This window comes from Sphaerodactylus townsendi, linkage group LG07, assembly GCF_021028975.2.
Source record: "Sphaerodactylus townsendi isolate TG3544 linkage group LG07, MPM_Stown_v2.3, whole genome shotgun sequence".
NCBI classification, from domain to species: domain Eukaryota; kingdom Metazoa; phylum Chordata; class Lepidosauria; order Squamata; family Sphaerodactylidae; genus Sphaerodactylus; species Sphaerodactylus townsendi.
Genome location: NC_059431.1, coordinates 35,607,114 through 35,621,147, shown reverse-complemented (window position 1 = coordinate 35,621,147; position 14,034 = coordinate 35,607,114). Strand labels below are relative to the sequence as shown.

At 41.9% G+C, this 14,034-nt stretch overlaps 1 protein-coding gene across 2 annotated transcripts in view; it reads right to left on the bottom strand.

The window, feature by feature from the left end:
- Nucleotides 1–14,034, bottom strand: part of AP3B1 (adaptor related protein complex 3 subunit beta 1) — a 177,500-nt gene that overhangs the window by 21,981 nt on the left and 141,485 nt on the right. For both annotated transcript variants that reach the window (XM_048503414.1, XM_048503413.1), the window contains exon 25: nt 2,298–2,395. In XM_048503414.1, the coding sequence (XP_048359371.1) occupies nt 2,298–2,395 (98 nt within the window). The remainder of the gene's footprint in view (nt 1–2,297; nt 2,396–14,034) is intronic.

The window sequence follows — 14,034 nt, the reverse complement described above, 5'->3', positions numbered from 1 at the left end:
TACTAGCATTGTCTTTTAGCTTATTTGAAACAAGAAATAGACCAAAGAAAAGAGAAACAAACATGATATCATTAAACATACAAAGCTTTATCAAGGCATCGTTGACAAATGCATGAGGGATTAGGGGGAGGTTTCTATGAGAAATATATCCCTAATTAAAGGGAACAGAAATTCTCACAACATGAGAAAATACATTGAAACTTAAGACACAGCACTACATACAGTATTTTTTGAAAACATTTGTTCTATGGGAGGGCCTTTGACAATGATAGGTCATGGAAAAGCCAAGAGACTTCTATAATACTAAAAGTACGACATAAAAATAAGTGTGCCAACTAAATAAGTAACAATATCATGCTTGCATTCAAAGAGGAAAATGGAGAATTTAAAATTAAACAGTGATATCTGGAAAACCAGCAACACTAATGTGTTTTAAAATACTGGGACAAAGAATATTATCTATATACAAAAGCCTCAGCCTGAAACCTAGAAATATAAAGCAAAATATTAATATATTTTTAAATTATTCCTTAGAGTAGGATAGAGTGATGTTCTAGCCATTAGTACTAATGTGAAATGCATTAGTGCATTACTGTTGAAAACCATAACTTGCAGGACCAAACACTGGTCTGTTTGTTTATTTTATTTTAAATGCATTAATCAGTTTCTAACTATCAGTGAAATGTATACTGCACTCACTTATATTCAGACACAACGATAAACTGTGGTTTGTTTAAACAACAGTTTCTTTTTCAAAACCTGGATATCTATAGAATATGCATAACGGACCACAGTAAATCCCAGTCAGTTTGCAGAATATTTCCTGTCCTAGGTCCAAACAGAACCCCTAGATCAGGGGTAGGGAACCTGCGGCTCTCCAGATGTTCAGGAACTACAATTCCCATCAGCCCCTACCAGCATGGCCAATTGGCCATGCTGACAGAGGCTGATGGGAATTGTGGACCCTGAATTTATCTGGAAAACCTGCAGGGTTCTACCTAAATTCTTCAAAGTGCCAGGTTGTTGGGCAAATCCTCCCTGTGCATGTGCTTAACTGCAATAAATGGGAGAGAAGTTTTGGGGTAGGAAAATAAGACAACTGGGGAAAGCCTAGTCTCTTGGCTCAGACTGTCAAACTCCCTCCTGTCATTTGTCTAGCTAATTCAATCTATTCCTGAATTTCTTTACTTAAAACAAAATTATAGCCCACACTCACTGATACACATACCTATCTCTTGCCAATTGTAAGCCATCCCCTTCTTTTCTGTCCAGCCACCTCAGTGTATTGTGTAAACTGCAGACCAGAGGCGTAGCTGGGCCAAACTGAGTCTGGTGCACAGTGTGTTTTTTCCGCCCCCCATGCCCCCCCCCCCCCGCTCCCCTTCCCACACTTACCTTAGTTCCTTTTCTTTTTCTAGTACTTTTTTCAGGCTGAAAAAAGCGGCCTGTTCACAGTTCAGGCTAAAAACTGCCTGAGGAACTATACCTCGCAGGAGACCTTGTGAGCCCCAAGGTCTCCTGGAGGCTATCAGTTCCATTGGGCAGTTTTGAGCCTGAACTGTAAATAAACCTTTCCAACCTAATACTAGAAAAAAAAGGAATGTGGGAGAGAGAACATGAAGCCTTGTGAAAGGCTCTTGCTTGAGGGGTGGAGGGGCATGGGGGGGGTCACAAGGAAAAGGGGCAATTTTCCACACCCACCCATGCATGCACCCAGTGCACAACACACTCCATGTCCCCTTGCCGCTCCACCACTGTTGCAGACTGAAACAAAATAGCTCCTCCCACAATTTTAGTTGACTTCTAAACTTACTTGAGAGAGAGGCTGAATCTGAAACATATTCCTGCTTGGTGAAGTCATCAAATAACAGGGAGGAGAGGTATGGGGAGACAGACAAAGAAAGCTGAATACAATTGAAAATGGTTTTCTATGGTCTATTTTTTATTCTCTAAATGCTACCAAACAAAATAGAGGTTCTGCATTCATATCACAACAAACCACAGTTAACAAGCCAGGAACAAACATAGGTAAGAATCATATCCACCAACAAAGCACAGCTTGTTGCATCCTGCATCCTGACATCACATTAAACCAGAGTTTAATCAAACTGTATTTTATAAACTGTGGAATATCATGAAATATGAGTACAGCTCATGCCTTGCTTTTTAGGATACCCTTTAGACTGAAACACTGAAGTCCAACTGAAAAAGCATATTAATAGAGTTTACAACAAATTGATTTTTTTACAGTATTTCCAAAAAGGAGTAACACATACATTTTTAAATTTTATTCTCACCTTTTTCTCTTTCGAAGTCTTTTTCCGACATAGTGACTGGTAAAAGTAACTCTCCAATAGGGGGCTGAATATTAACATTGAATTGATCATCCTTTGTACTGAGAAAAGAATATGCAGACAGAGAGAAGTAAGTTGCTTTGTATTTCACAAAACTGTTATAAAGTATGAAGATGTTTGAACAATCTTAACTAATCTTCATCAACAATTGACATGCCTCATTTTAATTTTAAGCAGAATACTCAAGATACTCAGCCCATCTGTACATTTCTGCTTAGCTAACATTTTCATAGCTCCACAGTTTCATCTCGACTATCCTGTGAAATACAGCACTATTTTACACATCATGAAATGAATCATAGAGTTGGAAGAGACCCCAAGGGCCATCAAGTCCAACCCCCTGCAATGCAGGAACACATAATCAAAGCACTCCTGACAGATGGCCACCGAGCCTCTTTTAAAAACCTCCAAAGGACACTCCACCACAGGCTGAGCTATAGACTGATTTTAATTTTTAATTTTAAGCAGAATACTCAAAATATTCAGCACATTTTTACATTTCTGCTTAGGTAACGTTTTCATGGCTTCATCGCAACAATCCTGTGAAATATAGCACTATTTTGCCCATCATGAAATGAGGCTGAGCTAGACTGCTTATAAGACACAATAGTATTCATAAGCCATTGTTTATTTAGGAAATGTATATGCCACCTCTCCAGAGCCCCACTTGAGGTGACTTGCAAATAAAAACAATGCAATAAAATCATTAGAAATTATCAAAACAAGCCAGTGGCATAAAATAACATAAAGCAACCACTGAAAACCCTTAAAAATTCCATTAAAAAGACTTCAGTCAAGAAGACCATACAAAGGTAAAAAGAAACATTTGACCTGTTTTCTAAAAGATAGCATAGCAGGTGCCAGGTGATGCTCAAGGGAGAGGGTGCCAAAAAGTGAGGAGCCACGCCTGAAAACGCCCTGTCTCTAGTTGCCTTTTGCCTCACCTCTGAAGGCACGGCCCAGAGAGCTGCACATGGAAGGAAGATCTTAATTTGTTGGCTGGACAGTAAAGGGCAAGATGTTCCACCAAGTACATCAGTCCCAGCCCTTTAGGGCCTCAACATACCAGTTCACAGTGGTGGTGCAGCTTCATAGCCAAAGAGGAAGAGGGAAGATGTAGAAATGAGAGGAATTTTTTTAAAAAACCCTGACCCATAGCCTGAAACTCTCCATTGCTTGTGAATGGACTGTGATTGCCTTTTTGCAGATGCAAGTCCCCAGCAACTGAAGGAGGCATTCCTGGGCTTAAAGGCCCTCAGGAAGCTGGCCTACATTAGCTCTGCCCCCTGAGAACACCCCGAAACGCCCCATTGGTGACAGCACAAGCTCCTGCAGTGGAGAAGCAGCAGCATTCGTGCCTGGGTGCTGTGGAAACGTGTTGTGCCCTATCACTGGCATTAGTGCCCCTCTTGTGGCACAGGTGCCACTTATGCTGTCTGGACTGGCACTGATGCAGGCAGCAGAGTTACACCAGCTCCACAGCACTTCCCCCCTTCTCCCCAGATGGTACTCTAAAGGTGACTAGACTTTAATTGTGCCTAGAATCAGATGGATAGCCACTGCAGATCATTCTACATAGGTGAGATATGATCTCTGTAAATAATTTCCAACAAACCCTGGGGCTTGTCATGTGCCAGAGGCCCGATGCAGCCACGGTACACTGATTTGGCTGGCTGGCAATAAACAAAGATTTCACACTAGAATTTGTAGCTGTTTTTTTTATTAATCACAATTGCTGTATGTTTGACATGTGAATTCATAATCCACAGTAAGTTCCATAGACATGTACCATCTAGCTTTGTGGCCCCCAAAGACGACTGTAGTATAGGGAAAACATTGTCCCTGTTAGGAGGCAGAGAGTCCAACCCCTCATCAATGTAGGATCAATCTAAAGCACCCCTGATAAGGAGCAGCAGTGGCGTAGGAGGTTAAGAGCTTGTGTATCTAATCTGGAGGAACCGGGTTTGATTCCCAGCTCCTGCCAGCCTGAGCACAAGTAGGAGGCTTATCTGGGAATTCAAGATCGCCCTGTACCTCCCACACCGCCAAGCTGGGTGATCTTGGGCCTAGTCCACAGCTTCACCAGGGACTCTCCTCTGCCTCTGGGGTGTTTGTTGTGAGAGGACAGGCCGCAAGGAGATTGTAAGCCCCTTTGAGTCTCCTACAGGAGAGAAAAGGGGGATATAAATCCAAACTCTTCTTCTTCTTCTTCATTAGTGTTCATCTAGCCACAGCTTGAAGACCATCAGTAAGGGGGAGCTCACCATAAAGTTAACCCCACCTTTTTTTGTGTGAACCTGAAATCTGGTATCTGAATAATGGAAAGTATTAAGGGACTGATTACACACTTTTCTGTATTTGCATGTAACTGCAGCATTACACTGCTGGCGGGAATTCTTTTCATATTTACTTGCTTTTTGGAACTTATGTTTTTCTTAACTGCACTTGGTTTATTTCCCATTTAATCTGGAAATATTGTTATGGTAGAATAAATTTTAGTACTGCTGATGTTTTGCTGACAGTGAGTGGAGACTGGAGTGTCTTGCTTAAGGTTACCTCAGAAAACTGTTTAATTGACTTAGCATATTAGCTCATATCTCCGAGGTCAAATCTATTAGACTGCCTATGGAGGAACTGGCCAAGACTGCAACCATTAAACAGCATTATAGTTAAGTCTTTTACTTGCCTTGAAGGTTCTCTTGACTTTCATGCCATTCAAATCTTGAGTACGCTTGAGTTGTGTGAGATACTCAGAAAGCCAGACAGGAATTTAATCTTTGGGCATGGGCTGCCAACAGATACTACTATCAGCAGACGTCTACAGGAAGCCCTGAAGACACAAGCCACGGACAAGAACCGTTTTAAGACCTGAGCTACCCTTTTATGCTCCAATCACAGCTTCATTTTTTTTTTTTACTGAGCACAAGACTCCCTTTGCAACATATGGACAGGTTTTTAAGGGAAACAAGAGGCTGTCTTCTCTTCCGTGGGGCAAACTCATCTAGACTGGTTAGGTCACACCTCCAACTGTTCTGGAAGGCTATGCAATTTTTTTCTTCTCTCCCGGGCTGTAGGAGGCTGGATTTTCCAGGACTACCATAACCATATCCCACTAATTGTATTTTACACAATTTCCCTTTTTTAAAAAATCTATTCATCTATCCCACCTCTTTACTAATTTAGATATTAATCTCATGGTAAGAAATGGATGACTTTGCCCCACTGAAGAGAAGACAGCCTCACGATAAGTCCAACCTGTCATTCTCCTTCAGTGGGGCTCTGTCATCCAGGCTGGTTATATACTTAGGCTATTCCTGGGTGGAAACAAATTTTAATAAGAAGCTCAGTGTTATTATTGATAGATAAAATGAGCAACCCCAGCGGGGCTGAAAGGTTCATCGTCCCTTTTTTGTTGACTGCTGGTGAATAAGACTGTTTCCCTTATTTTGCACTGCTTTTCCCCTGGCAGAAAAAAAACTCACCCTGAATAGTATCGATCCTGGCCCCCAGATGAATCACATTGGTTACTGGGAAGAACTCTTTTCATGTTGATAAGGAATCCATGTTCCTTCAATATCTGGATAGTCAACCAAGTGTCCTCCAGGAGCACTTCCTCCAAAGGAACTTGTATGAGGATGTCGTTCAACTATGGATAAACATGGACTCCTCTCAACCTTAGATGCGCCAACAGGGTGATTAGCACCATTTTGAAGACTCTGGGAACCAAGGAAAGAGCAAAGGGGAAGGCTCTATATTGGAAATGTTGTCCTTGGATCAGGATATGTAGGTATGCCAATGTCAAAAAATCGTGCTGTTGCAATGCATGTAATATGGAGCGCAGAGACACCATCCGGAATCTTCTCCTTTTCCTTGAGTGATTTTATTGCTTCAAATTGAGAATGGGTCTCCAAGTTCTGGACTTATTTCAGCACTGAACAGAGGTGAGTACACGCCCGGCCACATTTGTGCAGATATTACATGGCTTTTCTCAGGATGTTGGATCTGAAGTTCTTTGGTACTCTCAATAGTAGTATCTGTTAACTTTGCTTGAATGAAGGGTGAAAGTAACAAAAGGATCCCTAGCTTTTTCATTAGTGGTCCTTGTCCTTTGAAGTCAGGTGTGAAGAAGGAGGCTTCACCTTCTTTCTTACCTTGATTTCCGCTAGTACAGTTTTCAAAGTTGATTCTCCAAATAGCAGTCTACCTGTGAACTGTTCCATTGAAAGGCTGGCCTTGTTTAAAGCATTTACTTTCCAGTTTTTCAGCCACAGGTTCCTACATACTAGTCCACAGTGGCCTAGGCTTGTGCACAGAGTTGCATCACATCTTACAGTGAATTGGAAAGCCCTCTGCATTTTTAATAAGAATCTTTTAATGGAATCGCGTTCTTGATTCTGTAGTAGGTCATCAGCCCAAACTACAGAGGCTCTGGCAAAATTAGATGAGACTGCCAATGCTCTAATAGCCAGCAATTAGGCTTCATATGCATTTTAAGCCCCTGCTTGTTTTTGCAGTCTATACGGAGTCCTTAAGGACATTCTCCCCATCTGTTGGGTGCTGTGTGGTTTCCGGGCTGTATGGCCGTGTTCTAGAACACGGCCCTACAGCCAGGCTCCCCTGGCACCTAGTATTCCGGCTTATTGAAAGCCTTCAACAATACATTCTCCCCATCCTTTGAAAGGATTGCTCCCAAATGGAGGGCCAGCACTGGGGTATTCACTAGTGGTATTTTGAGATCCTCTATGGCCTCCTTAGTAAAAGTATAAAATTTCTTAGTTAACAGGCTCAAGGAGGTACTGTTGCCAAGGGAAGCTGTAACAGACTTGCCCCACCCTGAAGGGCTGGTGTGTGTGAAAGATCTAATGAAAAGGTCTTAGTGACAGCCAGAGTTATACAGCAGGCTCCACTATACAAAAGACCCCATTTGATTGGTCGAGCAAAGGCACAGTTGCCTATGGCCAGGGATAGGGGGAGCCAGAGTGCTGACAGTATAAATAGACAGAGCAGAGCCTGTCAGTAGATACACACTCTCTGAAGAGATTCTGATACAGAGATCAGAAGGAGCCAGAGTTTAACAGAGAGCGGTCTGTCAGACCTGTATTGTAGGATTCAGTCTCAGCCGAGTTAGCTGACAGAAGTCCAGTCACTCTACAAGCTGAGGAGGCTTGTCAGAGAAAGGAGGCCCTGAGTTTGGTGAAAAGTGACGCGCCAGTCAGTGACTTGACATTAAACACTGTCCAGACCTAGAGTCTGCCCTACCCCTGTGTAACACCAGTGTGGGAAAAGCCTGATCCAGAGGAAGTGAGGCCAGTTTGGGATTAGTGTGAGAGCGGGAGGCTTTGCCAGAATCTCACAGGGTATAGACTCTGTGTGTGTGTGTGTATTCAGTGGATTGTGGATCAGAAAGGACTAGTGTTTGTCTGTGAAGAAATTTAGTAGAACTAAAGCAAAAAATAGTTCCCTGAAAAAAGAGACACCTGCATGTGTCTGTGTGTCTGCGTGAAACCTAAGCATCTGAAACTCTGTAATTTTTTGTGAAAAGAGCCCTCTGAAACCATCAAGCATTTGGTACCTCTCAGAGCCAGTTTAAGAAGCCTTTCTTTTACATTTTAAAATAAATTTCATTAGATTTGTGTTCAAGTTACCCTCGTGCCAGGCCTGCGTTTTGTGTGTGAGAGGTTGGAAGAAGTGCCTGTCTGAGAGACTAGAATCCCAGCAATTTGGAGTTCCCTCCATTTTGTATATGGGACTCTGAAGAACATTCACCTCAGACCAAGAGCGAATGTGAGGTGGGATCCTTTATTATATTTGGCAACCAGCAGCAGTTTTGGGATTCCTAGTTCCTTCTCTTTAATGGTGGCAGCAGAGTAAAAAGAAGATTCCTGAACACTAGCCTGGAATATTGCGGGTGGCAAAGGAAACCCCACTGGTCAGTGTAGTGAGAACCCGTCACGTTACAATTGGTGGCTAGTGGTGGGATAAGATCTCTCCCTCGCCCTTGAATATAAGCACCCCATTACAATTGGAGGCTAGTGGTGGGATAAGATCTCTCCCTCGCCAGGAACTTAACCGCCCCGTTACAGAAGCCCATTCCTTTGGGAAGGGCCAACTAAAAACAGATTTAACTGACTGCTAGAAAGCCCTATTGTCAAGATTAGCAGAGGCAGAGATCTTAGTATCCTGGTTACCACCCCTCCCCTTTAAATGGTACTACAGGGTGCTAATAACCTTTTAAAAGAGCCTCTGGATGAGCTCCCCAGCTAGCCTGCGATACTTCCCCATCTCCAGACCATTATCCTTCTTCCTTGTCTGAGCCCATAGCTTCAGACCTAGTGGAAACCCAGCTCACAACATTCCAAATTATGAGATTTCTTGTGAACTTTTTTATGTTCCAGGGTGGGGGTGGGGTGTTTATTAGATGAAGCCCACTTGGGGGTTGGGGGAGAGGAATTTCCTCACTCTCTTTACTGCCCAGTCATTTTCCTGTGCACCGTTGTGGCCTTCCATGTGTGGGGCGGGGGCACCCACACTTGCTGCCTTGTCTTTTGTTAAGGCAGTGAAAAGGCTTGCAGCTGTTCTGGCTCACCTTTGGAAGGCCTGCTGCCACATCATAATTTAAGGCCCAAGGTAGCAGCCAGGGGTTTATGTTCCAGACTGAGAAAGGGGCAACATTTTGGTGGGCAAGATAGGGTTTAGGTTTTGCTCTGGTGTACTGGGGCAACCTGCTTTGGCCCTCTCCATGAGAACCTGATTGTGGGTCTCTTTTAGGCCTGATTATTTTGGCCTAGGAGAGCCCTCTTTACTCGAGCCCTCCTTCTGTTTCTCTGTTGCAGTAGCCAAGGAAATTGGAGTAGAAGAACTGCTCCTATTACTGGCTTTCCTGTCAAAACCTTTCCTGCCAGATTTGCAGCTAGGAGGACCCCATTCAATTCGCAGCCTGAAGAGGGGTTCAATAGGGGCTCAGTCCCCCCTCCCAGATTTTCCCAGAAACATCCCACCTGCTGGCACTGAAGCTGCTTGCTGCCAGCCTTATCACTTGTTGCCTCACACTGGCGTGTGTTAAGTCCTCTGTTGTCCCCTGGTCCCCTCAATGGGATAGTAGGGTTCAGGTTTTGCTCCAGTGTACTTGAATGACCTGTCCTGGCGCACTCCATGAGACCCTGATTGCTGGTCCCTTTAAGGCCCAATGATCCTGGCCTGAGGAATCTTTCCTTACTTGAGTCCTCCCTATTTTTCCCTGCTGCAGGAATCAGTGCAATTGGAATAGAAGAGCCATGAATCAGGCTAGAAGTTTCTCTTTCCTTTGTTCTCTGGCAGCAGAGCTCAGAAATAAGAGGCCTGTCTGAACTGCAGGGCTATCAGAACTGGAAGGGCCAGATCCCTACAGTCCAGGAAAGTAGCAAAAAAATTGCATAGCCTACATCTGTGGTGGCGAACCTTTGGCACTCCAGATGTTATGGACTGTTGGTGTGTGCATGCTGGCAGGGGCGTGGGGTATCAACATCGGGCTTTAAAGGATCTACCACCACTGGCCTACATGAACAGTCAGAGGTGTGACCTAGCCAGCTGGATTATAGAGCCCCACTGAAGGAGAACATGTAAACATGGGAATTAGACAAAATTCTTCTGAAATACTTCATTAGATAGAAAAAGCAGGAAAATATAGCATGAGAACACCACTAAACAATGGATGATGAATTGCTGATTAATTTCATACATATTACTAAGCAGACTTCCTAACCTTTTCATGAGGTCTATTATTCAAGGCACTGGAAAAGTCTACACTATCACTGCTCTCTTGATCCTCTTTGTCTTAAAGCAGTACATTGGTCTCCTATGCCGCCATCAAGTAATATTCTAAATAAATAGGTGCTTTTAACACCAAAGAACATGCGCCAGAATGGAGAAACACCTTTGCAATGAAAGAGTTCTGCACAAGCAGAAGGAAGAGGCAAAATGTTTAAAAAGCCAAACTGAGAAGAACTTTTCAAGAGGCAGTTTCTGTTTCATAGTCTAATTCAAGGTAATAGATCCAAAATAAACATCTGATTTTCATGGGTTACTCTGCTAGGTGTCTTGAGTATCTAGTACTTTCAAGATACAGAAAGATATTTAAAAGTAAAGAGACAACAATTAAGTAATTGATGCATAAGGAAGTAAAGAGAGGAAAGCCATGTGCTGCTGTCTAGGTAATAAAAATACATAAGACATACACACATAATGGCCTCCTCCCTGGTTATGCATGTTTATATATATTTTATTGAATTGTTGTATTTGTACTTTATTTTAAATGTTTTTAATTTTGAATTCTTTTGCTGTTTGGTAGAAAGGTAGCAGAGAAATGCAGGATTCAACATTTCACAGAACAGAGTTAAGACACTTTTAAAATATCAGTAGCTCATCAGTGGATCAAGGTAGACACCTTTAGAAGACTGCACACCCACATGACATTTTATCTTGCACTGCAAACAACAATTCAAAAACTGATTGGTAGAAAGCCTCAACTATTGTACTTAAACATATTTCTAGGAGGAAAAAAAGTAATTCATTAATATACACGGTATTTAACCTGTTAATATTTGCTGTTGGTTTACTAGCTTTTAGAGCTCTAGATAACAGATTGGCTGACAGATAAGGCAAATACAAATGATAAACATTGAAGGTGCTGCATTAAGCAGAACTGCATGACACGACTTCTAAAAACTAAAAATTTCTGCAATTTAACAAAAACTATTGGTTGCTACACTTAATTCAGCTTTCATTCAACAGAACAGAATTTGTGAAAGGGCATTTAAAATTAATGGGTTTCTTTTCACACAAGAAGTAGTCGAAGCATAAAGTATTTCCAGTATTGTATGAACTAGCTTTCAGACCACGTACAATAAGTATATACTATAATGCTCTCACACGGTGTCTAATTACAGTGCCCCACAATTTCAACTCTACCTGTAATTTTCAATGAGATCAGCTTGGTGTGATAGTTAAAGTGTTAGACCTAGGTTCAAATTCCCACTCCATGAAGCTTTCAGGATGACCTTAAGCCAGCTGATCTCTTTCAGCCTAACCTATCTCAAAAAGTTGATATGATGGTATAATGGAGGAGGAAATACTGATACAGCCATTAAGCTCCTGAGACAAAGGACAGAATGAAGATATACGATAAATAATTCTGCTTTCCTAGTCATCATAAAAATGGTCAACAAAACCCAATACCATTTTGAATGGACTGCGCATGTGCATTCTCAGTTTGTACACATGCATTATTATTGCCATGTGTATTGCCATGTTACAGTGGCTACTAGTCTAGACAAAATTCTCATTTAATTTATTTTCAGTAAACAGAATGTTTTGGTTCAGCGACAGGGACAACTTTCAAAATCAGTGTGTCAAAGAATGCCCTGAGGAAAAACTTGCTTCCTTAAAACTTCCACCAGCCATGGATTTAGCGTCTCCAGTTGATCAAAGGTATTACACAGAAGCATCACTGAACTACTTTGCCCTAAATCTTCTGGGAGAATACTATTAATCCTAACCATTCTTGAACAGTTAGAACTCCGCTGGTGACCATGAATCAATGGGGCTTTGAAAGTGCAAATGAATCAACGAACCCAGGATAACACAACAGAAAACAGAAGTCAAGTATGTGAAACAATTAAATGTCTAATCTGCCCTCTCTCTTAGGCTCACAGGAGTTAACAATCCAGTGAAAAGAACAGCTAAACATTCTCTTCCTAAAGGCTAGAATGATTACGAGGCACACTTAAATTTCTGTATATTTGAGCAGCTCAATATGCCCCAAATAATATTCCTAGTATTGCAGATGGACTGTTTTGTCAAAACTCTGGCTGAGCAGACATTCAGAACAAGACCAAAAACCAAATGGATATCAGTAGCTACTGCTGCAACTAACTCCTGCCACAAGTTCCAGAACTGTTTTCTCAGGTTGTTTAAATCTGACATCCAAACCATTAACAAATATAAGATACAATAAAATGATAACAGGATCTGCTAGCAATGTTAAACAAGCTAGTGCAATTTGCATTGGTAGAATGGCAGTGCAATTTTTGGGGTGGGTGGGAGGGGGAAGTAGTTGCAGCACAGCCAGAAACAGAGCAGCCATGGTACTTCCAAATCCCATGGAACTGGTCTATGGAGCTCTACATGTCTATCTTTCGCCGGCATAAATCTCCACCGGCAAGTGGGGTGCTCTTGGGCCTAAATCTGTCCCCAGGAATGCCCCCTTTGGCACAGGTTCCTGAGCTGAATGAGCACTGGCAGCGCTGATGCCCGAGCACTGTGTTGCTACAAGGCTTTCCCTGAAACCTTTACAATTTAGAAAGTCGCTATAAGATAGGAGCGTGGGGTAAGGACAAGAAAAAAATAAACGTAAAAAGAGTAAACAACAAAATATGGAGGTTGAATACATGCAGACATTGTTGAGGTTTCAAAGAATAATTTATTTTATTTTTATTTTATTAAATTTATATCCTGCCCTTCCTAACCCGGGCAAGGCTCAGGGTGGAGTGCATGCATATTTGTAAAAGTAATCAGTTAACATCTTATCATTAAAACTCAAGATGGCAAAAAGAAGATTAAATCTATGAAAATCACCCATTCCACCTCAGCAGACCCCTTATGCAAAAGGCCTGACCGAGCAGGGGAGACAGTTGGGATGAGGGGGCAACGAAGAGTGACAAAACACGTTGAGGGTTAATAACTGGGAGGCAGGCAGATGGAACTGGACTGATGAGTGGCGTGAAAACCTGGCAGAATATTTCTGTCTTACAAGCCCCGTGGAACTGTTTAAGGTCCCACAGGGTCCTGGTGTCAGCTGAGAGAGAGTTCCACCAGGCTGGTGCCAGGGCAGAAAAGGCCAGTTTCATGTCCTTGGGCCCAGGAACCACCAAAAGGCAGGATTTCACATTCTTAGAAATCCAGGACCGTTAAAAAAAAACAAAAACTAAACTTGTAATAATCTCAGTAAAGAAAAAGGCAATGTTTTTTGTAGAACTGAAATATAAATAGAAAGTTCAAGAGTCTTGCTAGCTAACTCAAGAAAATAAAGGAGTGGGATTGTTTCAAGTAGGTAGGGAAAACATCTTCCTAAGTGCAAAACAAGTGTTATGTCCAATCTTCAAATTAAGGATTCTGTCTTTACTATCTTTAATTAGATGCATCCTTGGAAAGCTTTGCTTAATAAAAACAGTGCTTATAAGGGAGTTCTTCCAGAAGCTTTTAACTCCTTCTCTATTAGACCTCTCCCCAGTTAAGATTTACATAAGGAACTATTAAAAACTCTGAAATGTTTAATTAACAATGTCTGTCTTTCCTCCATATAGTTTGTTTTTATTGAATCACTAGCGGCTCTACACTGGCTACCTTACAAGAAATAGTAGATTTTGCTATGCAGAACACACAGTCAATGACTGGCATCTAAACCAATTGATCTACCCATTACCACTATGTCCCTTCCCACACAAGCCTTACTACAAAGCTATTGATTTAAAACACTGCCGATCGGTTTCCATTTTCTGATTTTAGGCAGGATAATTAAGAAACTGAATAATTGTGATTACACTGCTTCAGGATCAATTACATTTGATGCAAGACAAAGTACTCCTTTTGGAACCATGTAAGAAAATAATTACAATCAGAAATAGCTGATAGGTGTACCTTTCCC